The sequence below is a fragment of the Puma concolor genome, chromosome B3, assembly GCF_028749965.1.
Source record: "Puma concolor isolate L17-30 chromosome B3, mPumCon1.1.hap2, whole genome shotgun sequence".
Taxonomy (NCBI): domain Eukaryota; kingdom Metazoa; phylum Chordata; class Mammalia; order Carnivora; family Felidae; genus Puma; species Puma concolor.
Window position 1 is genome coordinate 38,706,014 of NC_141672.1, and position 26,504 is coordinate 38,732,517.

Consider the following 26,504-nt stretch of genomic DNA (forward strand, 5'->3'; position numbering starts at 1 on the left):
GTACAACCTTTTACTCTTCATGAAACCGCTTCAGCCTGCATGGGCCACTTTAGGCGGTCAGCAAGAAGTTTAGTAAGTGCCTGCCTTTCGTGTAGGACTCTTCTGGAGCCACAGTAAAACCCCGTGCTGTTGATGTTGGCACAGAGAGAAAGGAAGCCCATGCGATGTAGCTTAGACTGTAGATGAGATACTTTCAGAATATACTGAATGTGATATTTCTGCTTTTCATTAGCTGGATACTTCATGTCTCAGTATCCTTTTTTTTTTTTAACAAAATTCCCCTGGGGCGTTATTAGTGTCAGTCTTTGGCTTGAAAAAGTAGCTTTTTATTTCATTTTATATATATTATATTTTTAGGATGAATTGAACATGAAATTACTAAAACCAGAGTCTAGAAACTTTGTAGGAAGTTTTGATGTATCTTTGAGCCCTTTTGAGTATATAGCATTTCCAATTTTGTCTTTCATTTTTCTGTTTCTCCAGCTGGCATATTGCATAGTACAGTTTCTGGAGAAAGATCCTTCACTCACAGAACCAGTAAGTATTTTTTCCATAATTTCAAAAGACTTCAAAATGACTACTTTTCATAGAGTCTATGTGGACAATTAAGTACCATTGTTTTTTTCCTTTTCATTTTAGGTTATTAGGGGGTTAATGAAATTTTGGCCTAAAACATGTAGTCAAAAAGAGGTAAGTGCTTAATGTCAGCGTGTTAATAACTTACTAAATACTTTGTAGAGTGTCAGGCTCTGAGCCGATAAGTATGTGTAAAAATCCATGATCTCGTCTAATCTTCATTTTATCTCTGTCAGGCAGGTCTGTAAATATTCACATGTTACTAGTTTTAAAATGGAAGCATGGAGAGCTGAAGTAGCCTGCCTGAGTAGACGCTAAGTGGAAGGGAGTGGGTCAGAATCCGCCACCCTGATTCCTGAGCCCTGAACTTTTATCACGCTCCGCTCAGTCCCAGGGAAGCCCAAGGCAGGCTCCGGTCACGTGCCCCACTGTCTAGCTTTATCGAAGTCACCTTTCTAGTGGCCACCCTCATGGTGTGGAGGTTTTGGTGTTGCTGTAGATAGGTGCTAAAGCCACCAGCCCAAATACTCCCCATTTTAAAATATAGATGGGATCTTACTGTCTACAATTGTAATCTGTGTTACAGACCTCTAGTTCCAGCTCTTCAGAAGTGGCCCTGGAAATCCCTGACCTTCAGTCATTTGTACTTTTGCTAAGACCTAACCAGCCATGTGCCCTGTGAGGAGGTTGTAGGGGAGGAAGTCTCTTAGCTTAGCTGTGAGCCTAGCTGGGTGCCAGACCTGCACTCACTCTTCTATAGAAACCATGTGGAAAATGGCCCAGCAGGAAAGGTCATCTGTTAGCTTGACATTTTGGGAGACTTGGGGGAGAACTCCTCTATGTGTCTTGACAAATGGCAAGAGTCAGCTGCCTACTTTGTATTACTTTTAACAGAAATACCCTCCTTTTCAAATCAGTTTCAATTCTCCAAAACCCTACTTTATACAATTTCAAGAAGTCTTCTGACTTTTTAATACCTGTTAGACAAAATTAAACTCTACATTGCTGCCCAGATGCACCTCAAGATTTGAAAACGTTGTCATATGTCATATTTTAATTGCATAGTTAATTTTTTTTAAGGTAATTATTTTTCCGTGCCTAAATGGGTAACTCTTTTTTATTTCTCTGTAAGTTTTCCGTTGTGTTTAAAACAGTCGACTGTGTTATTGATTTGGCTCCATTTTGTGATCTAAAAGCTCAGTTTCTTGAGACACATAGTGCCAAGGCTGAGACTCGTTGTGCTTTATGGTGGGCAGTTGTGCGCGCTTACGTGTGTGTGTGTACGTAAGTGTGTGGAGGCGTGGAGATGGGCTCAGTGCGTGCTAATGGGATTAAAATGCTACCTGCATGTGGGTGAACCTGCTCATTTGTGTCTCTCCGTCTCTGTTAACTGGTGAATCCTACGGGAGCACCTAGCACGTAGCAGGGGCTGAAACACTTAGCAGATACCTGCATGCGCCACTGTGGACCTTTGTTCATCATGCAGGACGACTGCTTTTCCCACTGTTTGAAAAGTAAGAATAGGGAGGCAGATGCTAGCTAGGTGAGAGCAAAAGAGGGGAGAGCCCCAGGGACATTGCTGTTTCCCAAGGGCCCTGCCGCCACATGTAAGTGCTCCCTCCCCCCCCCCCCCCTTCTGGGTTAGATGTAGCACGTAGAGGAATTTTTCCAAAGTAAATGGAATCATATTTTCAAAGCTATAGGGACTTTGCTTTTCATAAGTACCCTCTGGTGAATTCTTTATGAAGTGAACATCTAACGTAAGACAATGCCTAATTTTTTCCTGTTTGGTTTTATGTGTAAATTTTTCTTAAAACATTACAAACTCTCATGACTTCTCATCATTCATTTGGATTTTTTAACGAAGTACCTGAGGTTTTGCGTTTTGTATGTACTTACAGGTCATGTTCCTTGGGGAGCTGGAAGAAATATTGGATGTGATCGAACCCTCCCAGTTTGTTAAAATCCAAGAACCTTTGTTTAAACAAATTGCCAAATGTGTATCTAGCCCCCATTTTCAGGTTAGTAATAGAGGATGAGCCAGAGTGGCCTGTGCAACACATGTTATTTGGTAAAATTTTATTTGTATTGAAAGAAATGTAATGGACACTAGCTACCTGTGGTTTTTTATTTGCTATTTTCTCCTATGATAATAATTTTAATAATGACCTCCTCTATGTTGAACACCTGTAATAGGACAGCCACCGTGATGATGCTTTCTGTCTAGTGACTTCAGTGTTCATGATCACTCTGCAAGGAGGGCATTACGAGTTTTACAGATGTGAACACTGAAGTTCGAAGTGGTAAAGTAATTTGTCTCCAGTAATATGGCTGAGTAAGGGGTGGACTGGTAGGGTTCCTGCAGAGTGTAAGAGAGAATGCGAAATAAAGCTTAAGAGACAGAACACACACATTCTGTACTGTGCTAGATGCTTTACATGCATTCTTTGTAAACTTCAAATTATCCTACGGGGCTCTCCCCACCCCCTCACCCTCCCTGCCTGCTGTGTTCTAGAAGAAAAAATTGAAATTCAGAGAATGATTTGCTCAAGAGTTCATAAGGAGGGGAGTCCCTTCAGTGTAGCTTCTTGTGAACGTTGGTGACCTTCCCGTGGCACCAGTCTGCCTCCTTGTGGCCACTCTGGGGGAATCACAGGGAAGCGAACCCAGCCACCTTTTCCTCAACTGGGCCTATTGCCGCAGTGCTGCAGAACCCACACAAGAGGGAAGGGGGTGACCTGGAGCGAAAACATGTTAGGTTTTATGCCCTTTCACTGTTTCACCAAGGTCCACATCACACACCTTGAAGATTAACTGTTTAGGTGCTGCCTGTTGACCGGAACAGATTGTTCAGATTGTAGCTGGTAGCACAGAATCATACACTGTTAACATGGTAGACTTGATGGTGAACTTTTCCCCTGAGCTGTCAGTATTCTGAGTAGGTAGGAGACAATTGGCTGTAGTTGTCGTTTTAATTTCTGACCCAAAGACATGTTAGTATGTTAAGGCAATGATCCTGTGACAGTCTAGCGATTATACCACAAAGCCAACCCAGAGAAAAAAAAAGTGGAAGCCATTTATATGAACCGTTACATTGCATTCAGATGATACAACACATGTCCAGAAAAACAGACCAAAACACAATTGCAGGATACTGTGTCGGTGTTTGCATATTACGCATGGCCTGAGTGCTCAGGCTTCTGGATTGTCTAACTTACTTTTCAGATTTCATCAGGACGTTTGACATTGTGGAAAGCAAGGACCAGAACTGACTGACTGACTCTCTCTCTCTCTCTCTCTCTCTCTCTCTCTCTCTCCTTTTTTCTTTTTTCTCCCCCCCCCCCCATGTCTTTTAAGATCACCAGGGAGCCTTAAATGATGCTCAGAAGCTTTAGAAAGGAGACAGTGTCTAGTCAGCTACTGCTATGTCCATTCAGGCTTCTGTAACAAAGTACCACAGACTGGGTGGCTAATGAACAGGAGAAATTTATTTCTATGTTTCTGGAGGCCGGAAGTGTGAGATCAGGGTACCGGCGCAGTTGAGTGAGGCCTCTCTTCGGAGTTGCAGATTTCTTGTATCCTTACTTATCAGTGCTGTTGTGTAAGCACTAACCCCATTCATGAGGGCTCCATTCTTACAACATTAAGTACCTTTCAAAGGCCCCCTGTATTCATACCATCGTCTTTGGGGGTTAGGATCTCAACATATGAGTTTTGTGGGGACACAGGCATTCAGATCACAGGAGGCTTCTATAACAAAACACCACAGACCATGTGGCTTAAACCACAGAAATGTATTTCTCACAGTTGTGGAGGCTGGAAGTCTGAGATCAGAGTGTCGGCCTGGCCTGCTTCTGGTGAGGGCTCCCTTTCTGGCCTGCAGATGGCTGGCTGCCTTCTTGCTGTGTCCTCACATGGCCTTTCTTTGGTGTGTGTGTGAGGAGAGAGAAGATCTCTCTCTTCCTCCTCTTAAGACCACCAAGCGTATTGGATTAGGACCCCACCCTTATGACTTCTTTTAACCTTAAGTACCTCCTAAAAGTCCTGTCTCCAAATACACCCACACTGAGGGTTAGAGCTTCAACATATGAATTTGGCCGGGGTGGGGGGTGGGGGGGGGCAGGGGGAGGCAGTGTAGTCCATAGCAGAAAGAAAAAATAATTCAAAATTATTTGACAGAAGTAAGACTTAGAACTAAAGAAAGAAGGACAGTAAAGAGGTTCTTCTTTTTCTTTCTTTCTTTTTTTTTTTTAAATTTTTAAAATGTTTATTTATTTTGAGATAGAGTGCGCACTTGCACACGAGCTGGGGAGGGGCAGAGAGAGGGAGAGAGAGACAGAATTCCAAGTGGGCTCCATGCTGTCAGCGCAGAGTCCAACTCAGGGCTCGATCTCACAAACCATGTGATCATGGCCTGAGGCTGAAACCGAGAGCCGGACGTTTAACCAACCGAGACACCCAGGTGCCCCAAAGAGGTTCTTATTTATTCATTTCCTAAGTGTTCCTTGGTGTATCCAGCAAACATTTTTCAAGCGCCACTGTGTGTAGTCACATGCCTTTCACTACTTGCCCACTGTGTGGCTTGGAGGTCAGACGGCTCCCACTAGAGACCACTCCATGTGCAAGGAGGACCGTGGGTCCCAGGAAACTAGTGGTTCTGTCCTAGTGTTAGACATGCTAATTTTTGCTTTGCATAAGCATTGCCTTTCCTCTTTAAGGGGCTTTGCTGGATACTGACTTTCTGTAAGTGATTTTGCATAGTAACACATACATCCATTAAAATACTTGTTAGCATTAAGTAGCAGGTAAACATTAGACTTGTAATTGGGTGTAGGAAAATCCTAGGTTTCTCCTTCTGTACCAGCATCCTCTGGTGGGCTCTTCAAAAGTTCTTCCCTTTGGTTGTAAGTTTCAGAGCAGCCTCAACCCCGTTCCTCCTCTTGTCCTTGGCTCTGCCTGCCTCAGCCACGCCTTATGCTTCACGGTTTCTAGACCCATCGTCCATGTTAGCACTTCTGCCGTCCTTTCCTGTGATTCCCTCCGCCTGGAATGCCTTATCCTTCTTTGCTTCATCCTTCAGAGCCCCATTTAGATGCTACCGCCTGTGTTACATTGCTGCTACTCCTTCTCAGGTCATCCAGATTGTTCATTCCACTCTTTCCTCGGGCTCTTTGTTTCTTCTTTATTGGTACAGCATCTGTCACAGGTTACATAGGATAGGCCCGTAGATCCCCCCTTCCCCTGCTGGCATATGAGCTCCAAGGGAATAACAGAGTAAAGAAGTTAAGAGCAGGGACTTTGGAACCTGCCACTTGCTAGCCATGCGGATTTGAGGCAATGGCTTATATACTCTGGGCTCTATTTTCCTCATTTGCAAAATGGAAATGATGGCGCTTGTGCCATCGTGAGGTCGTGAGGATTCAATAAGGTCATGTGTGTGTGAAACACGTAGCACGGTGCCTGGCATGTACTAAACATTCAATAATGACTGTCTTCTTTGTACTCTCAGGGTCTAGTGCCTCATGAGGCCCGGGATTTTTTTTTGAAGCAAGTTGAATAATGTAAATGGAAAGGCTTAATTTCTCAGAGTCTATTGGTGGGTACATCTTGTACCATTTCATTAAATTATTAAATTTAAATTTAATGTAAATTTAATTCATTAAATTAGAATGTAATTTTTTAATCCCTCTGAATGAAAGAAGCCACTCTTTTTTTTCTTTTTCTCCAACTCTAAAAAGCACCCTTGTCAAGATTTTAGCCTTTTTGAGATTTGGGGTTTGGTTATTCTTATTTTAGGTTCCTTTTGAGATTGTTTAGGTTATTTTTTTTTTGCCTTCCTTTGAATTCATAGAGTCCATTGGCTAGCATGGTGGTCAGAGAAAAGGGACCCGACATAGCAAGCAGGTGTCTGCGCAGCCAGTGTCCCTAAGTCCAGGAACTCAGTGACTTTCTCCTGGCTGATGCAGTTCAAAGGAAGGGACCAGAAATAAACTGTGGAAAGAGTGTGGTCACGAGCCTGGAGTCCCAGTGCTCACCATTTACTGGCAATGTGAGCTTGCCAGGTTGTTAGCCTCTCTGAGACTCAGTGTCTCCATCTCTGCAAGGAGCACACGACCTTACTCCTCGGACGGTGGCAAGGATGGGACGTCCTGTGTGCAGTGTTGGCACAGTGGCTGGGCCAGGGGACGAGCTGAGCAAATGTGACTGGCCTGTGGGGACGGGTAGCTGGGTGATTCTCAGCAGCTGGTGGCCGAATGTCAGCCACGTGCCGGGCCCTGGGGTTGGTCTGAAGTGTGTAGGATGAAAGAAGGGAGCCAGAAGAGAGTTGAAGACTTGAGGAAGGCAGTGTGCATTAGAGAGGAAAGGTGTTTGGAGTGTTGGGAGGGAAGATGTGAGCTCAGATGAAATGGGCAGTATTGAAGGAGAATACAGAGAAATAATAGGTAGGGAAACTTTTTTCCTTCCCCTAATTGATGAACCTTTTGGGAACTCTCTAAAAGATTTGAAATCCACAACAATGTAAAGTGTGATTAATACTTAATTTCACATTTGATTGAATGATATAAAAATAGTCTTAAAATATTTTTGTTTGGAGAGATTTTAATTTTGTTTTATCTGTATTTTTTGCTCTCTTAATATTTTCTTTTTCTTTTCCTTTTTAAAGGTGGCGGAAAGGGCACTGTATTATTGGAATAATGAATACATCATGAGTTTGATAGAAGAAAACTCGAATGTCATCCTTCCCATCATGTTTTCCAGTCTTTATAGGATTTCAAAAGAACATTGGAATCCGTAGGTTTTCAGTTTCTCCCCTCTTCTTCCTATTCTCCCTCCTCGCCCTTCCCTCTCTCCCTCCCTCTTTCTCTTTTGCTTAATAAAGTCTTGCCATGTGCCAGATGCTGTGCCTGTTGGTGAAGACAGATATGTGAAAACTCCTGTCTTTTAGAAATTCACTAACTGGTTGGGGAGACCCACAAGTAAACATATTTTATAAAACAGTGTTTTTTAAGTGCAGTTACATTAAAATCTCTGCTTCCATGAGGGGCTCCTGACTTGTCTGTGAATGTAGCAGAGCTTTTTGGGGGGTGGTCTAAAGTGAGAGGAGAGGGTTGCTGACATTGACGAGGGGGTAATGCTCAAAAGGATTCTTAAAGCAATGTGGCAGGTGGATGGGACGGGGAAGCCTTTCATAGTGAGTCTCATCATCACATTAAAAGGCACGAACACATAAAAAGCACCTGTCAGGTTCTGAAACCTGCAAGTTTGGGAGGGCTAAATTACCAGGTCTTTGGGGGAGGTGGCTAGAAGATGGGGTGGAAAGGGAGAGTTCACCTCCCTCCCCACATGAACCTTCACCAGTGGATGATAAGGAAATACTAAGGAGTCCTAAGAAGGAAAGTGCTTTGAATTGATTTGCATTTTAGCACGATCCATTTCTTAAAAACCCAAGTCTGTCATTACAAATGTTCTCTAGGAAGACAAGTTTAAAATCACTGAAGGATATGTTTAACATCTAGTCCTATGAAGGTTAAAGCATTCTGTATTTGAATGGCTTTACATGTGTCTCTGGAATAGAAAGAAAATTTAGTGTGGTATTAGATATTAGTAAGATGTAATTAAGTATATTCTTAGTATGCGTTTAGAAGTTTTGCATACAGCTGTAAAATATACATTTCTTATTTTTCAAATTTGCCAAATTTTGTTATTAAAACTCATAAAAATAAAGAACTGGTAAATAATTCTCATTATGCAGGTAGTCTCTTGGGGATGTAGAGAGTGGTTTTGGCAAGTGTCTGTAGCTGCTCAGTGCACTGTATCTGGCTCTTGTCCATCACTATCCATTGTATGTGAGAAGGTCATTTCCCTCAACAGAAGGGAGCTTAAGTTTTCCTTTTAATAGGCACAGGGCAGAACGACACAGCAGGTACATTTATGTTTTGGAAGCATCAAACCCACGGTTTTTTTTGACCTATGGCCTGACTTTTACCAGTGCCTTCTTCGGTGGTGTTGGTAGCAGATTTGTTGCAAAACAGAAGTAATGGGCATTTTTGCAAAGGGCAGTGCTGTTTAGACTCTAGTCTGAAGATATCGAGCCCGTCATGGGCATAGTCCTGAAGACGTCAAGAGCTTATTCTTCCACTTGATGAATCTATGTGCCGCCATTTTGGCCATTTAGCTATGTTCCACAGCTAACGGCAGCCATCACCAGCTTGCCGGTCACCTCAGCAACACATGTGTTAGGTTGGCAAGGGAACTTAGCAGGAGTGAATGGACTGAACTAGATCACAACTAGAAACTCAACTCATTAAACTGCCCAACTTACAGGGGTTCGGTATCCTGTCTTTGAATATGAATAACATACATATTTGTTTCCATGAGAACAGCTTTTGATTTTGATGAATTATGTATATTATCACTTTAAAAATAAAATTCTGTGCAAATTCTGGTCTCTAAGGTTAGTCCTACCACAGGTGCTCCTTTTTAGGGTGAAGTTGCTTTATTTTTATTCTTGCCTTTGTATTAAATGAAGTTAACAAGTGCCCACAGACAAGTCTATTCTGGGTACCAATAATTAGAAGGGCAGAATTAGATTTTTCTTTCTCTAATCCTGCCAACCCCTCCGAAAGATATCTTGCCCGGAACAGTGAAGAATGGAACTCTCTTGGTGTGGAAATGAACTGTAGGTCGTTTCTAGTTGTGGCAACTGAAAAGGGATGGAGATTTTGCAGTACAAGGAGCTCGTTCAGACACAGGTTCCGCTCTCCCTCTTTCCATGCAGCTCCCATTATGTAAGACTAACCAACGTGTTCTCTTGTCTCTGTGCTTCCCAGGGCTATCGTGGCGCTAGTGTATAATGTGTTGAAGGCATTTATGGAGATGAACAGCACCATGTTTGATGAGCTGACAGCCACATACAAGTCAGATCGTCAGCGGTAACTTTTTAAAGCTTTTTTGTCAGCTGTGCACAAAACTGTTGAGTTCTCTCCTTGCTCTTTGCCGCAGTTGCCCGATCGCACCCGAAATCATAAGCAACACACGTTTATTTCTTTCTGTGTTCACTTTTGCATGCTCATTTGCTGTGTCTTTATTGGTGTGCCACTAGGGAGCAAAGGGTCAGTTTGAGAAAGGCTGCTTTCCTCCTTCCCTTCAGTCATGTGTCTCTTCTGCCTCAGAGTTAAGGGCCTGGCATGTAACTGGTATTTCGGGCCCATTTAAGGAATCCATCAGGTAGTTTGCCATCCGGGTTCACTCCCATTCTGGACTCTTTGAGCTAGAATTGGGCAGATCTTGTATACTTCGCTCCAGCAAGAGGGGTGAGGCACCATTTTTGTTTAGCTCTTTGGCCCAGAACTTACTTTCTGCTCTAGAACACAACAAATTCATTAGGACGTAAAGGACAGTGAAAAGAACATGGAGGTGAAGAGTCTGGTATTATACAAATTTTGAAATGTTTGTGACCAAAAGGGAGCAAAAACCAGTTGAATTCTTTACATAAATGCTTATGGCTTAGTAAAGCCCTTCTTGATTTCATTTATATGTGATTTTTCAACTTCATTATTTCTTGTTCAACATGTCCGACTTTCTAAAAGGGTTTATCTTGGTCCGTTTGGTTTGCTCTAACAAAATACCACATATGGGTGTTTTATGGGTAGCTTTTTTTTTTTTTTTTTCAATTTTTTTTTCAACGTTTTTTATTTATTTTTGGGACAGAGAGAGACAGAGCATGAACGGGGGAGGGGCAGAGAGAGAGGGAGACACAGAATCTGAAACAGGCTCCAGGCTCCGAGCCATCAGCCCAGAGCCCGATGCGGGGCTCGAACTCACGGACCGCGAGATCGTGACCTGGCTGAAGTCGGACGCTTAACCGACTGCGCCACCCAGGCGCCCCTATGGGTAGCTTATAAACAATAGAAATGTATTTCTCTGAGTTCTGGAGGCAGGAAGCCAAGATTATGGTGCCAGCATGGTAGATAAGGGCCCTCATTTCTGATTCATAGCCAGCACCTTCTCACTGTGTCTTCACATGATAGAAGGGACAGAGAATCTCTGTGGGATCTTTTTTACAAGGTCACTAATACCTTTCATGAGGGCCCCGCCTTCATGACCTAATCTTCTCCCCAGAGGGTAGCTACTGAACCCATCACCTTTGAAGGTGAGGATCTCAACCTAAGAATTTTGGGCAGGATGGGATGCAAATATTCAGACCTTGACATCGATATACTTGGAGAACTTGAGGAAGGTCTAGAGAGCTTGTTAGTAGTTGGGCTTCTGGTTTCGCTTTGATCCAGAAGCAAATGTCAGCTTTGTATAGTATGGACTTTGTATACTATGGACTTTAGAAGATCCCAGGGGTGTGTACGAGCATTCAGACCCAAGACCTTGCTGAACCTCCTGAACAGAGCTTTGTGTGGTTCCCTTGCTTCTTTGCTTTGCCTGATTTTGCATGCGTTACTTACATTTTACTGATAAAAAGAGCAATGAGGGGAAAGGTTTGGTGGCGGGGCAGAGGACTATCATAGTGATTTTTTTCAAAAAATTACCAGAATGTGGTTATATTGAAAAGCAAATTTAATTATGGAATATGGCAAGTGGTTTACCTGTAGGCAGAAGAGGCTGGGGTATTTTATACAATATTGGGATAAATATCACTTATGGGATATGTTGTGCCGTACTTGTAATTTAAGGAACTTTCAATTTAACTGTTTACAGTTGTTGTAAATTATTACGTTTATAACCCTCCTTGGCTCAAACTCTTAAAGTCTTTATTTAAAAGTGTTATTTAAGTAGAGGAAATAAAGGGCCCATTCTCATACTGTGGCGTACCATTAAAGAGTGTGTTTTACATAATGTCCTTTTCTTTTATAGCAACTGAAAACCCGTAATTATTATCCTCTTTCAATAAGGATGAAATAAAAATCTGTAGAATCCCATTAAGAGAAATAAAGACCTTATTTCTAAAATATTCAAATTGAATTAAATTAATTCATATGTATTGAATTTTAGTAGCTTATCATTTAAACTAAATAGACCAAATCCTTGAAAAAGATACCTATTGACCAAGGGGCCCAGGAATAGACTTGGTGAAGTTGATTCTGAAGATCTGGTGTATTAGAGTGACTTACCATGAGCGGACTTTAAAAAAAAAAAAAAAAAAAATTTTTTTTTAACCTTTATTTGTTTTTGAGAGAGAAAGACAGAGCACGAGTGGGGAAGGGGCAGAGAGAGAGAGGGAGGCACAGAATCTGAAACCGGCTCCAGGCTCTGAGCTGTCAGCAGAGAGCCTGATGCGAGGCTCGAACTCGGAAACGGCAAGATCGTGACCTGAGCCGAAGTCAGTCGCTTAACCAGGCGCCCCCGGACTTTTTTTAATGAAAGAAGGACTTTTTTAAAGTAAGGGTAATGTTTTGTTAAACGATCAATAGAAGATTGTACTGAATAGATGGAAACGTTGGCTGCTCCCTGGATGTGAGACTAGGGAAAGGGAAGAAAGAGATTTATTTGCTACTATTAGAGAAGAGCTAAATGGAAGAGTTTACTTCTGGATGGCACCAAGTTTAAGTGTTTCAGTTTAGATAAATTTTTTAAGTATTACAAATCTGGAAATGGTGAGTGGAAGAAATAACTAACATTGTTATATGCATATGCTAACATTAGTGCGATGTGAAATTGAAATTGGAAGAGAATTTGACAGTAATCCTAGCATGACAGTATGGTTAAGCTTTAAAATTCCCACCTACAGAGAGAGAAAAAAGTAGGAAAGAATGGAATGACAGTAAACTACATCAGAAATATTTAGAATATTTGAAGGTAAAGTTGTCAGTATAAAAGATGTTAAATAAGTCAGCATAAAACTCATCTGGAAGAAAGCTCCACAGGACAAATTGTATTGAATGCCATAAAACTTTTATTTTTTTAACGTTTATTTATTTATTTTTGAGAGACCAAGAGAAAGTGTGAACAGGGGAGGGGCAGAGAGAGAGGGAGACACAGAATCCAAAGTAGGCTCCGGCTCTGAGCTGTCAGCACAGAGCCTGACCCGGGGCTCAAACCCATGAACCGTGAGATTGTGACCTAAGCCAAAGTTGGATGCTTAACCGACTGAGCCACCCAGGCGCCCCAGCCATACAACTCTTGATCAGAGATGTGAATGAAATGCTTCAGGAACAAGATGATGGGTGTTTTAATGACGTCAGCACTTAATTTAAAGTTCAAATTAGGACAGTGTGAACCTAACATATGTTTAACCTGTGTTTTAGTCAGAGAGAGTTCCTGGGACCCCTGGGTGGCCCATGGTTTTGTGGGTTCCAGCCCTGTGTCGGGCTCTGCACTGAACCTGAGGAACCTAATAGGAATTCTTTCTTTCTCTCTCTCTCTCTCTCTCTCTCTCTCTCTCTCTCTCTCTCTCCCTGCCCCTCTTCTGCTCACACACACTCTCTCAAAATAAATAAATAATTTTAAAAATTAAAAAGTTCCTAAACCCTTGCTTAACACCTTTTTCCCCCTCCAAATGAAAGGCCATCAGTGTTCTATGGTAACATTTATTTAGACCTAATATTATTCCTAAACCTTACTGAAAAACCAAAAATGATTAATTTACCAAACAGCTTACTTACAGTTAAGAATTTGGAATTCATGATTGGAGGATCATCTAATTTAGTCTCTATTGCCCTGCAGATATAATTCTTAGAGTCAAAATTACCGGATAGAGACCTGTTGGAAAAATTGTTATGCCCATTGGAATTCATATTGTGCAGATTGTATTTGAAACAGCTGACACTAGTCATAGTATAAAGGCCTAAATTATCAAAATATTAATTATGAAATGATAATATTAATTATTATACTACAGAATCAAATATTTCCTCAAGACTAGTAGAATGAGAATATAAAATTAAGTACTTCTAAAGATTGGGGTTAATTTGTATGGCCGTAGATATCAAATACTTTTTTAAAACTTGGGGATGACATTAAAAAATATGAGGCATTGGAATTATATACAGCTTTCACTTAACCTGTGTGGATTTCCCTGAGTGCATACTGTACTGTAACTGAGGTTAAGGCCTGGCTAGCTAAAGTGGCACAGGGACCATATCCCCGTGGCTGAGATGGCAGGGCCCCCACTTTCAGGAAGGATCAGATTCACAACTCTTACCTGAGTCTGCTGTTTACTGGTTCATCACAGTATGAGAAAGCTAGGGATAGCAGTGGTTATTTTTAATAAATGGGAATGTACTTAATTTACGGTATAGTCCTATATTCCTTGATTTTGTATTTTCTATCTGGTTGATGTTAAAATTAACATCCTTTCTTTTATCAAAATACGGTGATATAAAAGGTCCTTGGCAAAAAAAATGTGTTGACCCTATTTTGGACGTCCAGTTTTTTAGTAAAATTTATCAAATTTACCAGTCAAATTGGTAGTGAGCCAAATTTGAAGGCTTGGAACATTAAAAATTTGATTCATGATACTGTCAACGAAGTTCCTTCCAGATCGTTACAACTCAAGTCACAAAAGAAAGAACATTTTATTTGGTTGTATATATAGGTATAGAATAAGTTAATAACATGGATTTTGTGGTTGATTAATACTTGCAAGAACAAGATTCTGCTAAAGGATTTACTACACATGGTGTAGGGAAAATAGATAATAATAAAGGGAAAGTATATTTTCTTGACCTACTACTTGCTCTGCATCAGTATCATCCCTAGCATCCCTTTTGAGAAACTCTTTGGAGGCAAAGAGAAAATTAGATTTTAACTAGATCCCCAATAAAAATCGCTTAATGCGTCTTTGGACCTTTAAGATAATGGATACATAGAAGTGACCTCTATTTTTGTTTCTTGGTCGTTTTGAAGTTAACTTTCATTGTTAGGCTAAGTAAAAACGAATATTGATTTGAAATCTTAAAATAGTCTTGTCATCTCTTGCTCAGTACATTAATACAATGTTTCTGTGTATGTAAGTATGAAGAAAAAAAAAAAAGCAAGAGAAAAACCGAAATGAAGAAATACCCACAGGCTTAACACCAAACTTTTCAAAGACTACTTCTAAAATGTACATGGGGAAGAGTAGGGGCAGTTAGGGTTAGGTAATCGTTTCCGACCTTCCTAGTTGTTTACCTTGTATTCTGTTTTCTCCCCAGTGAGAAAAAGAAAGAAAAGGAACGTGAAGAATTGTGGAAAAAACTGGAGGATCTGGAATTAAAGAGAGGTCTTAGACGTGATGGCATAATTCCAACTTAACAGAAATAACGACAGCCGCATCACTAACCTGTGGAGTCACACATTTATGTAGTAGAAGATGGGAGGAACAGTTTTCTGTATTGTGCACCTTTGCAGTAGATTTCACATTTGTTTCATTATTACAACAGCACTGTATATACCTGTCTCTAAGTAAAGGAAAAGAAAAAAAAAAAAGGACTTCAGTCCAAAGTTTGGACAGTAGATGGACTTCTCAGAACTTTGCAAACATAATCATTGTTCTAACCCTCTTTAAAAAAAAAAAACAAAAAAACACAAAAAAACAAAAAACAGTCTTCAGAGATCTGTTGATGAAATTGCTATGTTAAAATTCTATTATCAGGAGTTCCTTATTTATCCTTAGCAGAGAGTATGAAACAATTTTCAAATGTGAACAATCTTAAATTTAGCTTGTCTTTCTGCTAAGCTGTTAAATGTATTTATAGTAATGGAAGAAAAAAAAACTGTCATTTCCTTATCAGTTTGTATAACATCCTCCTCTGGGTAACTTGACTGTAATTTAACATCTTTTCCTTTTGCACATCTTCATGAGTTGAATGTCCATGTGGAAGGGGGCCATGAATTGTGAAGGTCCCTGGTAAAAGTTTTGTTTACTGGAGTGAACATCTTTCCAGTAACCAGGTAGTCCTGGTACTCCTTTAGTTTTAAAATTAGGAGTAAAAGAGAAGAGGTGATAAACATAGTAGGGAAGGGAATTTTGGGTTCATGCATCCAGGTTATGGTGGATCCAAATCAATGTCTTGAATCCTTTGAAAACAGGTACTGGGACATCATAGGCTTCAGTACCTGACCAGTATTAGTTGCATCCATCATTGAACACACATACCAGAGATGTTTGAGAAATGTCAGAAAACATCCTTTTGGACCATTTTGTAATAAGAAAGACAAACACTAAACAGTACAACCATGAGATTGATCACCAGGATTGTGAATCTAATTGGGAAGAGAGTTGAGCAAACAGCTTGGACTGTTTGGAGTTGTTGCCTTACTTTTTAATATGTATTTATAAAGTATTCCAGCAAAAGAGGATGTAGCCTCTGGGAAAAAACAAACATATTACAGTGTTTTTTGTAGATTCTCGTTCTATATCTCATCATAGCGCCAGCCCTGTTTTTAGCCAGAAAGGATTCAGGATAAACATTATTATGCATTCTGAATTGGATGCGTATTCCTAACTACTGTATTTGTTACCAAAAGTGGTTCTACAAATGCTACTGAAAAAAAAAATCTGGAAATCCCTAATGTCCTGAGTATTAATAATAAAGTTTAAAAATGCTTTTATATCAAAGGTGCATTGTGACCAAATTGTTTAAGAAAAAAACAAAAACAAAATTTAGGGCTGTATTATAGATCTATACCTTATTGGCTCTCTGCTTTGTATTTAAAAGAGGAATCTTACTACATCTTGGGGAGATAAGATGCTGATGAAAATTGTGTCCAGTATGTACTTAACCTGATGCGGTTGCATTATTATGTACTGACAGATACGTGTTTTGGAATTTATTTTCAGGATGCTTTTGCTTGTTATGGACGTGGCAGCAGTGAGTTGATAATCCTAAACCTTCACCTCCAGCAGTATTCGTGGCATAGGGCTGATTCTGTGTTCATGTATTGAATTGTGATAGTAGCAAACATGAACATATGAAATGTTGTTGCTCTTAATAGAAATATAATATCAATATGGACTTGTATATTTTCTTCCTTCCACTTAAATATAAAGTAGAATATGCAGTTTTATCGTTTCCAAGAAAAAAGGAAAATAAAAGCCGCTGACCTTTCTCCCCTATTAAGTGTTTCAGGATTATCAGGTCACAGTTTGTGCGTAAAAAAAGTCTGCTAATTATGGATATTGTCATCTCAGTAACTTTGTAAAACAAAAACAAAACTTGGCTATGTTAATTCTGAAAAAGAAACAGCAGTAAAAGAGTCATATGCAACACCCAACACAACATGGTTTAATTGAATGAAGATTTTTTTTTTTTTTTTTTTAAAGAACATTAATGGGGATTCAATGTAAAGCTGGCAGAGGCTGCTGAAATGAAACAACTTACTTTAAAAGTGCTGGAGCAAAGGTGCAAGTTCAAACACTAAAGATAAAAAATAAATTTGTAACAAATCATCTCCTTTAGCTCTTTTGATTTGAGCCCCGTTAGTTTTGAGTCTGCATTACATTTGTTTTTGACAGTATAAACTTGTTTGCCATTAATTCATCTTTTTAGATAGAGGACGTTTAAAATCCCTGGTTCATGAACTCTCTGCCCATTACAACGAAATGCAGTCATTTGCGATGAGAAAAACGAGGATCCTGTCGTGCACCTCTCCCTGCCTCCGAGCAAAGGTGAGGACTGCACAGATACCCTTGATGTTAAATCTGGACGTTGACCATTCCAAACTGAGAAGAACAAAGCCGAATTTTAGACATATGTACAGAAGCAATTATAAATTTATGTCTAAAATGTATAGGGCAACTTCTGAGAAGAAACGCTGTCTTTCCTTTTTTAAACCGAAAGTGACAATGTGACATCTGTCATGTTGTGTCCGGTGGCGCAGAGTAACCGAGGTGACCTGACTGTTGCACTCTGTGACATAGTTAAGGCCGTACTTGCTGCATTCACAGCAGCCCCCTCTCTCTGTCCTTTCCCACATTTCTGCTGTTGTTGCAGCCTGACTTAATTGTGACAAATGCATCTTTGTGTTCTATTTTGTTGGCTTCATAATTTCCAGAACTATATATAAATATATTTTTTAAATAGCAAATATTGTAGTTAGTGAGTGACGATCACTCCAGCCTCATCCCTACCATATTGGTTTCAGGGATAGGATAAAGAGTGTCTTTGGAAGAAAAAAACAAAAAACGAAATTAAACCAAACCCTGTGGTTTTAGAATGATGCCGAGGTCTTAGGCTGCGGGCCTAGAACAACCATGTGAGTGAACTGACCCATCTCATACTTTGAATCAAGCATGCATTCCTTTTCTCGTTGTGCAAGTGGTCCCCAGTTGTTTCCCTCCCGTGTTGCGTTTTTGTTCCTTTAAATTTTATTATATTTTGCTCTCCCTGACATCTGACTGTTTTTTATAAAAAATAAAATAAAATAAAAAATAAAAAAAGTAAGAAATAACTAATACCCTCGATGCCGCTGGATACTCACAAGCAGGGTTATGCTCCTTCATCTTGGGCTTGCTTGCCTAAATGGAAGGGTTTAATTTATTTTGTACCTCCTTCTATGCGTGGGACAGTCCAGGAAAGAGCCAGGAATTGCTTGTAATTGCACCTGCTATACAGAAATGTATAGCCCTAGGCTCAATCACACTATGGAAAGAAAAAAAAAAAAGTATATTTAGAGCTTTAAAAGCTTTTTTATTTTTTTGTGGGGATCGGGGGGTGGGAAAGGGAAGATGTATGGATGTTACTGGCATTTTTAAGTCTTCAGAGTTTTTCTGTGTTTTTTTTTCCCCCTTCTGTTTTGTCCTTTGCCTTTAATTAGGTGCACTGAGCTGGCCCAGGAAGTGAAGAGATTCTCTCTTTTGATGCTATTACCAATGTTATCACAAAGTTGTGTCACCTGTAGCAAAAAGGTGGCACCAGACATGATCAGTGGTGTTTTATTTGCACATCAATATTTTTATTTTTATATTCTGGCTCAGCTGCTTCTCTGAGTGAAGTTAAGGAGTGACCCACAAAGGATTTTTGTAGTAGGCATATTGGCAACGTGTTTTATATTTCTCAGTATTTAATTTTGAAAATCTAAAAGGATTGTGCATCTTGAGAGAAAGTTGAGCAAATTTTGATCTAGTGGAATGTTAATTTGTGCTGCTTCCTGTGCACGATAGCAGCAGTAATCTCTCTCTTGGAAATAAACATCCCAGTTTATGATGTCTATGAATATAGGTTTCCTTTTCTTCCCTTCCTCCTTCCCACCCTTCCCCCGCCCCACCCTGCCTCCTTCCTGCCTTCCTTCCCTTCTACCTTCTCCGTTCCCTCCCTTCCTTCTCTTTCTTTACTTTTTTTTTTTTTTGAAATCACTTATTGTAAATAAGTTGTAATCCAGACCTCATGTATCAATGGGGAACTTTCAAATATAAATATTACCAATACATTTTCTGGTTGTTGTCTGATTTTTGATTGAGGTCTCGTGAGAATGACATATCCATTGGTTTTCGTTTGAAAATTTCGCTTTAGCCTCATCAATCTTTTGGTATTGTAGTATTCTGTTGTTTTAGCAGGAGAGGGCAGCAAAAGTTTATGTTCCCTGTTAGAAATGCCGTGGTTCGTATTGGTTTTCAATTTAATTGTGTGTGCGCGTGTGTGTGTGTGTGTGTGTGTGTGTGTGTGTGTGTGTGTGTTTAAAACAGCATCTGTTTGTCGGCAGAGGTAAAAATGAAACACTTTTGATATGAAAAGTTGCATATGAAAATTATAGACTGGTTTAACCAGACAGTGAAGACTTCTGATCCACATCAAAGTTCAAATGCCACAAAACAATCTTCCAGCTCTGGCTAAAATATGCTACTTCCTTTTCAAACACAACAAAATGCAAGCTGAATCTGAAACACTTGGAATTTAAGATGTCTTTCTTTGAAAAATGATTTACTTTCTTCAAAGTGGTAACAGAAACAAAAATGAAGGTGCTCCCAAAGAGAAATGTAACCTTCCCCTTTCACAGCCATGTGAGAGGCTCTGTACTGTGGGTGCATCCTAATAAAGCAGCGAAGAGTTTTCAGGTGCCTGGCGGTGTGTGTGTGTTTGTTTCTGTCCTCCGTGGCCATTTGAACCATACAAATAACAGATTTGATCCGCTTAGTTATGAGGCAGTGGGGTTGGTATGTTCAGGCTTTCATCTTGAGATGATTAGGGGGATGTAATGTTGGGCAGTGGTCCAGCGTCTTTTGCTTTATGGGCAAACTACTCCAAAACTGAGTGGCATGGTCCAGCAGTTCATTGTTTCATTCACAAGTCTACAGTTTGGGTGAGCTTGGCAAGGACATCTTGTCTCTGCTCCTCAAGTGTTGACTTGGGTTTATCAAGTGGGGCAGGAGAATTCACTTCCAACGTGGCTGGGACTCACATGGCTGGCAAGTTGGTGCTGGTTGTTGGCTTCGGGGTCAGCCAGAGGCCTCAGTTCTTCAAGACATGGGCCTTCTTGGGCTTCCTTATAGGGTGGCAACTGGGTTCTAAAAACGATTATTCTAAGAGACAGGAAATGTAAATTACCAATTCTTTGAGGCCTGTGCCCAAAGACTGTCATGGCATCACTTCTGATGTATTTTATTGGTCAAGGAGTCACAGGGTCTGCTCAGAATCAAGTGCAGGAGACATAGACCTCACTGTGATGTGACAAGAGGGGTGTCCTCTTTAATCAACCATGGTATACTTTGTAAAGCATTTGATTTTGATGTGATCTGCTCTCTTGGCTAATGAAATCAGATTTGGAACTATGTGGAGTTAGTTAATGTTTCATGTTCAGATTTGGGGAGGGAAAAATCCTTGTAAATTCAGCAATTTTATATTTCAAAACATAACCATTTGTAACATCCGAAGATCACCCTGTTGGTAAGTTACAAGGAAAAGAAACTGGTAACAAAGAATTTTAGGGTTCAAAGAAATCTAAGTTGATTTCAATGAAATATCTAATTCTTTGTATAATATTGCCTCCTGCCTGTAAATAAATATTTATAATAATGGAGGCAAAGTAATGTACAGTCCAATTCCTGTTTCACAGATCTTTATATAATAGTGTGTCCTGTTAGGGGTGCCTGGGTGGCTCAGTCGGTTAAGCATCCGACTTCGGCTCAGGTCATGATCTCGTGGTTCATGGGTTCGAGCTCTGCGTCGGGCTCTGTGCTGACAGCTCGGAGCCTGGAGCCTGCCTCAGAATCTGTGACTCCCCCCCTCTTTCTGTCCCCTACCCAGCTCATCCTCTGTCTCTGTCTCTCAAAAAAATAGATAAATGTTAAAAAAAAGAAAATAGTGTGTCCTGTTGTTTCTGTTAGATCAAGTTCACATTAGATTTGTTTTTAACAGGGACTAAACTATGGGATAGCTAGGGGAATTCAATTTTTTTTTCAATGTTACATGTTCATGATATAATTCCTTAAAAAGGCAGATTAAAAAAAAAAAGTTGCATAGCTGCTCCTCAAACCTAAAAGTCTGCTACAAGGTGTGCATTTGTAGATTGATTGGACCAGTGTTTTTTGATTGGCTCTGTTCATGGTCTCGCCCATACCCTGATGTTCATATTTTCTGTTTCTTCATTTTCTAATTTAGTTCACCTGTTTTGAAACCATAGTCTGAACTGGTCATATAGTTTGAGTCAAACTTTGCTGCCATTAGATGATCTAAGGCCTCAGAACCAGGATGGATGTCAGCCACAGCCCCCTTCATCCTTGCCAAATCTCTCAGGTAAGAGGTCTCTGGCTGGAGCACCCCACATGACAGCTGTGGACTTGGAAATCAGAGACCTTGGAATCGTTTGGCTTCTACTTTCAGCTGTGTGACTTTGGAAAGTTTCTTGATCTAAGCCTCAGTTTCATTTGTAAAGTGCAGGCAAAATGGTACTTTATAGTATTGTTGTATTTATTACATTAGATAATATGTATAAAGCAATTAGCACAAAGCTGGGCACATGGTAACCTGGGATTATTACCTGCAATAAATGCTTGTGTTATTTGCAGTAGTGACGTAACTATGAATGAATAACTACAATAGCTATCATTTATCAAATGCTATATGTCTTGTATTATGCGAAGAATTTTATATTTATCGTTCGGTTTTCACAACAATCCTGGCGTAGAAGTCCCCATTTTGTGGATAAGGATAAGATAGCTAAGGCTTAGAGAAGTAGCCTTTCTGAGGTCACACAACTACCAAGGATTGAAGGAAGATTCTGACTCCCAAATTGCTCTAAACAGTGATTGCTGTCCAGTAGGATGACTGACTTACTCTGAGTACAAACACAACATTTTATGCCCCATAACTTAAAAGATTGAAATTTACTCCCTTGCAAGAAAGAACCATATTTCCTTTATCCTTGCATTTCCACTCACCATCCTGTCCGTTCTAGGAGCTACCCCAAACTTCTTTTTTTTTTTTTTTAATTTAAAAATTTTTTAATGTTTGTTGTTTTGTTTTTTTTTTTTTTAATTTTTTTTTGCAACGTTTATTTATTTTTGGGACAGAGAGGGACAGAGCATGAACGGGGGAGGGGCAGAGAGAGAGGGAGACACAGAATCGGAAACAGGCTCCAGGCTCCGAGCCATCAGCCCAGAGCCTGACGCGGGGCTCGAACTCACGGACCGCGAGATCGTGACCTGGCTGAAGTTGGATGCTTAACCGACTGCGCCACCCAGGCGCCCCAATGTTTGTTTTTTAAGAGAGAGAGAGAGACAGAGTATGGGTGGGGTTTGGGGCAGAAAGAGCGGGAGACACAGAATCTGAAGCAGGATCCAGGCTCTGAGCTGTCAGCACATGGACTGACTCGACATGGGACTCAAACTCATGTACCATGAGATCATGACCTGAGCCGAAGTCAGACACTTAACCCACTGAGCCACCCAGGCAGGGAACTACCCCAAATTTCCGTGCCACACTCTTCATGTTCTTCATCCCAACCCCACCCCCTTTAATGTCAGTAGAAAATAAGATTACCAGCTGCAAACTTCTTTTATACTGACAAACTTAGCTGTTTTAGCCCCCCCCCCCCCCGCCCCCAGCCAAGGCTTCTGCCCAACACCCTAGGAAGACCTCCCTTCCAGTCTTGGCTCATACCCCCTTAGAGGGCCCCGCATCCCACTTTTGATTTTTTTGTTGCACTGTCAATTGTTTTCTCTTAAAATTACTGTTTGGGAAAATATTATATTCCCATGAAAATAATTCAAACATTATCTAACGTCTTTCCAGGCCTACATCCTTAGCCTCTCCCTTAATGTAGTCACTATTCAAATTCTTTTTTTTTTGTTCTTTGTTTTGGGAAAACCCAACTTGAGTGAGATACAGTTCACATACCATAAAATTCACCCATTTCAAGCAAGTGAGTCCGTGTTTTTAGGATATTCACAGTTATGCAACCACCACCACTAATTTCATAAAACTTTTATCAACTGAAGACAAAAGCCCTCAAAGTCATGAGCAGACTCACTCTTCATTTCTACGTAGTCCCTCTCCCCCCAGCCTGAGGCAACCACTACCTATTGTCTCCATAGATTTGCCTTTTCTGGATTTTTCATACAGATGGGATCATACAACATGTGCTCTTCTGTGACTGGCTTCTTTAACCTGACATAATGTTTGCAAGGTTCATCCATGTAGCATGTTATCACTGCCTTATTTCTTTTTATTATGAAATGATACTCCGTGTTGTGGATTTACCATATTTTGTTTTAAAGGTTTTTTTTTTTTTGTAGTCATCAAGAAAACTTTTAATGTATGTCTCAGCATAATTATACTCTTAAAAATCGTAAAAATGTATGCTGATGGGATCACACACATTGTTCTGCCTTTGTTCCCCATTCCCCAGCTTTTATTATGAAAAACTTTAACCATTCAATGAAAGCAAAAGAGTCTTACAGTGAACACCATATATTCACCCTTAGCATTTTACCATGTTTGCATTTACTGCTTTTGTATCCATTTATCCTTTATCCGTCCATTGATCCATTTTATTTTAAAAATACATTTCAAGGTAAATTACAGACATAAGTAAACTTTCCTCCAAAATACTTCAACATGTATATCAAACAGAATTTAATATTTGTTTATAGTTGTATTCTTTTGGAGTATAATTTACATACAGTGAAATGAGTTATGACAAACGCATACACCTGTAAAATCCAAATTCTTACCAAGATAGAGAACATTACCATCATCCCAGAAAGTCCCTTATGTGCCTTCCAGTTACTTCCGAAAGCTCCCTGATATGAGAGAACTATTGTGCCTTTTTCTCACCGTAGATTAGTTTTGCCTATTTAGAATGTTGTAAAAGTGGAATCATGAAGTGTGTATTCTTTTATGTGAGGCTTCTTTTACACATTGTATTTTTGAGATTAATCCACATTGATGCATGTGTCAGCTGTTTATTCCTTTATATTATAGAGTAGCATTCCATTATGTAAATCTAGCACAGTTTGTTTATCTAGTCTCCTGTTAATCGACACATGGGCGCATGGGCTGTTTACACTTTTTGGCTTCTGTGAATGAAGGTGCTATGAACATTCTGGTACAAGTTTTTTTTTGTGGATGTGCTGTTAGTTTTCTTGCAGATATATCTAAAATGGAATATGGGGGTCAGATAGTAGTGTATAAGACACTAGGACTCTGGGGGCGCCTGGGTGGCTCAGTCGGTTAAGCGGCCGACTTCAGCTCAGGTCACGATCTCACGGTCCGTGAGTTCGAGCCCCGCGTCGGGCTCTGGGCTGACGGCTCGGAGCCTGGAGCCTGTTTCCGATTCTGTGTCTCCCTCTCTCTCTGCCCCTCCCCCGTTCATGCTCTGTCTCTCTCTGTCTCAAAAATAAATAAAACGTTAAAAAAAAAAAAAAAAAAAGACACTAGGACTCTGGAAGGAGGGCAGAGTAGGGAGCATCAGGAATCTGTTCCCCCCAACCCCCACCCCACCCACCTAGACAACAATTGCGTTGGCAAAACATGAGGTAACTATTTTGGAACTCTGGAGCCCATTGAAGGCTTCTTAATCCCAGAGGAGGTTGTGGAGGGAAAATTACAGTTAGTTCTGGTCAATTTCAGCTTTTAGTACAGTAGTAATTACTCATCCCCCACTCCCAGCCACGTGACAGGCAGCTGTGCACATTCCTGGAGTAGTGTGCACACAGTGTGGGAGCACTAGGGTGGGAAAAGGGGGATCTGTCCTCCAAATGTTAGAGATCTGTATTCTGATTGCCAATTGCTGTTTCTGATCATGAAGTTGCAAAGAGACAGGCAGCCATCGTTTTTGCACACCTCCATTGTCCCTGCCCCCTCCCCCCCCCCCCCCCCAGCTGAAGTGACTTCCAGAGGATTTGAAGGGCTGGATCCCTTTTTATTGCTCTTTTATGTTTCATTTTTCTCCCTTTCAGGAGCCAGCCATTAAAAGCTCAGACTTTTTTTTGTTTATTTTTATTTTTATTTTCATTTATTGTGAGAGAGAGAGAGTATGAAAGCAGGGAGGGGCAGAGAGAGAAGGGAGAGAGAGAACCCTCAGCAGGCTCCACACTGTTAGTGCAGAGCCCCATGAGGGGCTCCATCTTACAAACCATGAGATCATGTCCTGAGCTGAAATCAAGAGTCGAACACCTGACTGACTGAGCCACCCAGGCACCGTATGTCATTATTTTTAAATGTCTTAGCCTTTGGGCTTGATTTCAGCTCAGGTCATGTTCTCATGATTCATGAGTTCAAGCCCTGCATTGGGCTCTGTGCTAACAGTGCGGAGCCTGTTTGGGATTCTCTTTTTCCCTCGCTATCTTTCTGCCCCATCCTCCATTCTGTCGTCTGTCTGTCCCTCTCTCTCTCAAAAATGAATAAATAAACTTAAAAAATCATGCTGTGTCTCTCTCCCAAAAATAAATAAACGTTGAAAAAAAAAAATTAAAAAAAAAAAAAACTTAAAAAAAAAAAACCTAACAATAACAACAAAAACCAATGGCATATATGGGAAAATAAGGAAGTGACCACAAATGCCCAAGAAAAGGCTCAGAAAAGACGTGAGAAGACATTAAGTTTCAAGCCAGGCTGATCCTCAGCATAGAAACAGCCTACAATAATTAAAATGACAACAACAGCAAACAAAAACTAATAAAATATAGTTAACCCTGGAGAAGGAGGAGAATCTGATTTCCAGTGTTACCACATCATTAGATACAAATGTCTATGTCCAAAAAAAAATTCCCAAAGCATACAAAGAAACGAAAATATGGCCCGCTTAAAGGAAAAAAATATATCAACAAACCTCCCAAAAAAGACCTAACAGCAAGTATACCAGGTAAAGAGTTTAGGGATGCCTGGGTGGCTTAGTTGGTTAAGAGATCAACTCTTGATTTTGGCTCAAATCATGATCTCGTTTGTTCATGAGACTGAGTCCTGTATCGGGCTCTGCGCTAGCAACACAGAGCCTGCTTGAGATTGTCTCTCTCCCTCTCTCTGCCCCTCCTTTCCTCTCTCTCTCAAAATAAATAAACTTAAAAAAAAAAAGACTTTAAAACAACTGTCTTCAAGGTGCTCAAAGAAAAAGAAAGATGTGGAGAAATTCAGAAAAATGAACAAGCAAAATGGAAATAATCAATAAAGACATAGAAAACTAAAAAAAGAACAACCAAAAAGACATTGTGGAGCTGAGAGTTAAAATAACTGAAATGAAAAATTCACTAGAGAGATACAAAAGTATTTTTGAGGAGGCAGAAGAAAGAATGAGCATACTCGAGGATAGGACAATAGCAATTATTAAGGCCAAGGAACAGAAAGAAAAATGATTGAAGAAAAGTGACTAGAACCTAAGGCAACTGTGTGGGTCACCACTAAGTAGACCAACATATGCATCATGGGAGTTCCAGAAGAGAAGAGAAAAGAGCAGAGAATATTTGAGGAAATAATAGCTGAAAACTTCCCAAATTTAATGAGAGATGTGACTATAAATATCTAAGAACTTCAATGGACTCCAAGTAAGATGAATTCAAAGGG

The 26,504-nt window shown here is 40.3% G+C and overlaps 1 protein-coding gene across 3 annotated transcripts in view; it reads left to right on the forward strand.

The window, feature by feature from the left end:
* The window catches only part of PPP2R5E (protein phosphatase 2 regulatory subunit B'epsilon), a 151,003-nt gene extending 131,439 nt beyond the window's left edge, over positions 1–19,564 (forward strand). For 2 of the 3 annotated variants that reach the window (XM_086709587.1, XM_086709588.1), the window contains exons 9-14: positions 484–537; positions 640–690; positions 2,478–2,597; positions 7,241–7,368; positions 9,408–9,509; positions 14,721–19,564. In XM_086709587.1, the coding sequence (XP_086565713.1) occupies positions 484–537; positions 640–690; positions 2,478–2,597; positions 7,241–7,368; positions 9,408–9,509; positions 14,721–14,820 (555 nt within the window). In that variant the 3' untranslated portion in view covers positions 14,821–19,564. The remainder of the gene's footprint in view (positions 1–483; positions 538–639; positions 691–2,477; positions 2,598–7,240; positions 7,369–9,407; positions 9,510–14,720) is intronic. The other variant, XM_086709589.1, reaches the window with a different exon arrangement.
* The last annotated feature ends 6,940 nt before the right edge of the window (positions 19,565–26,504 follow it).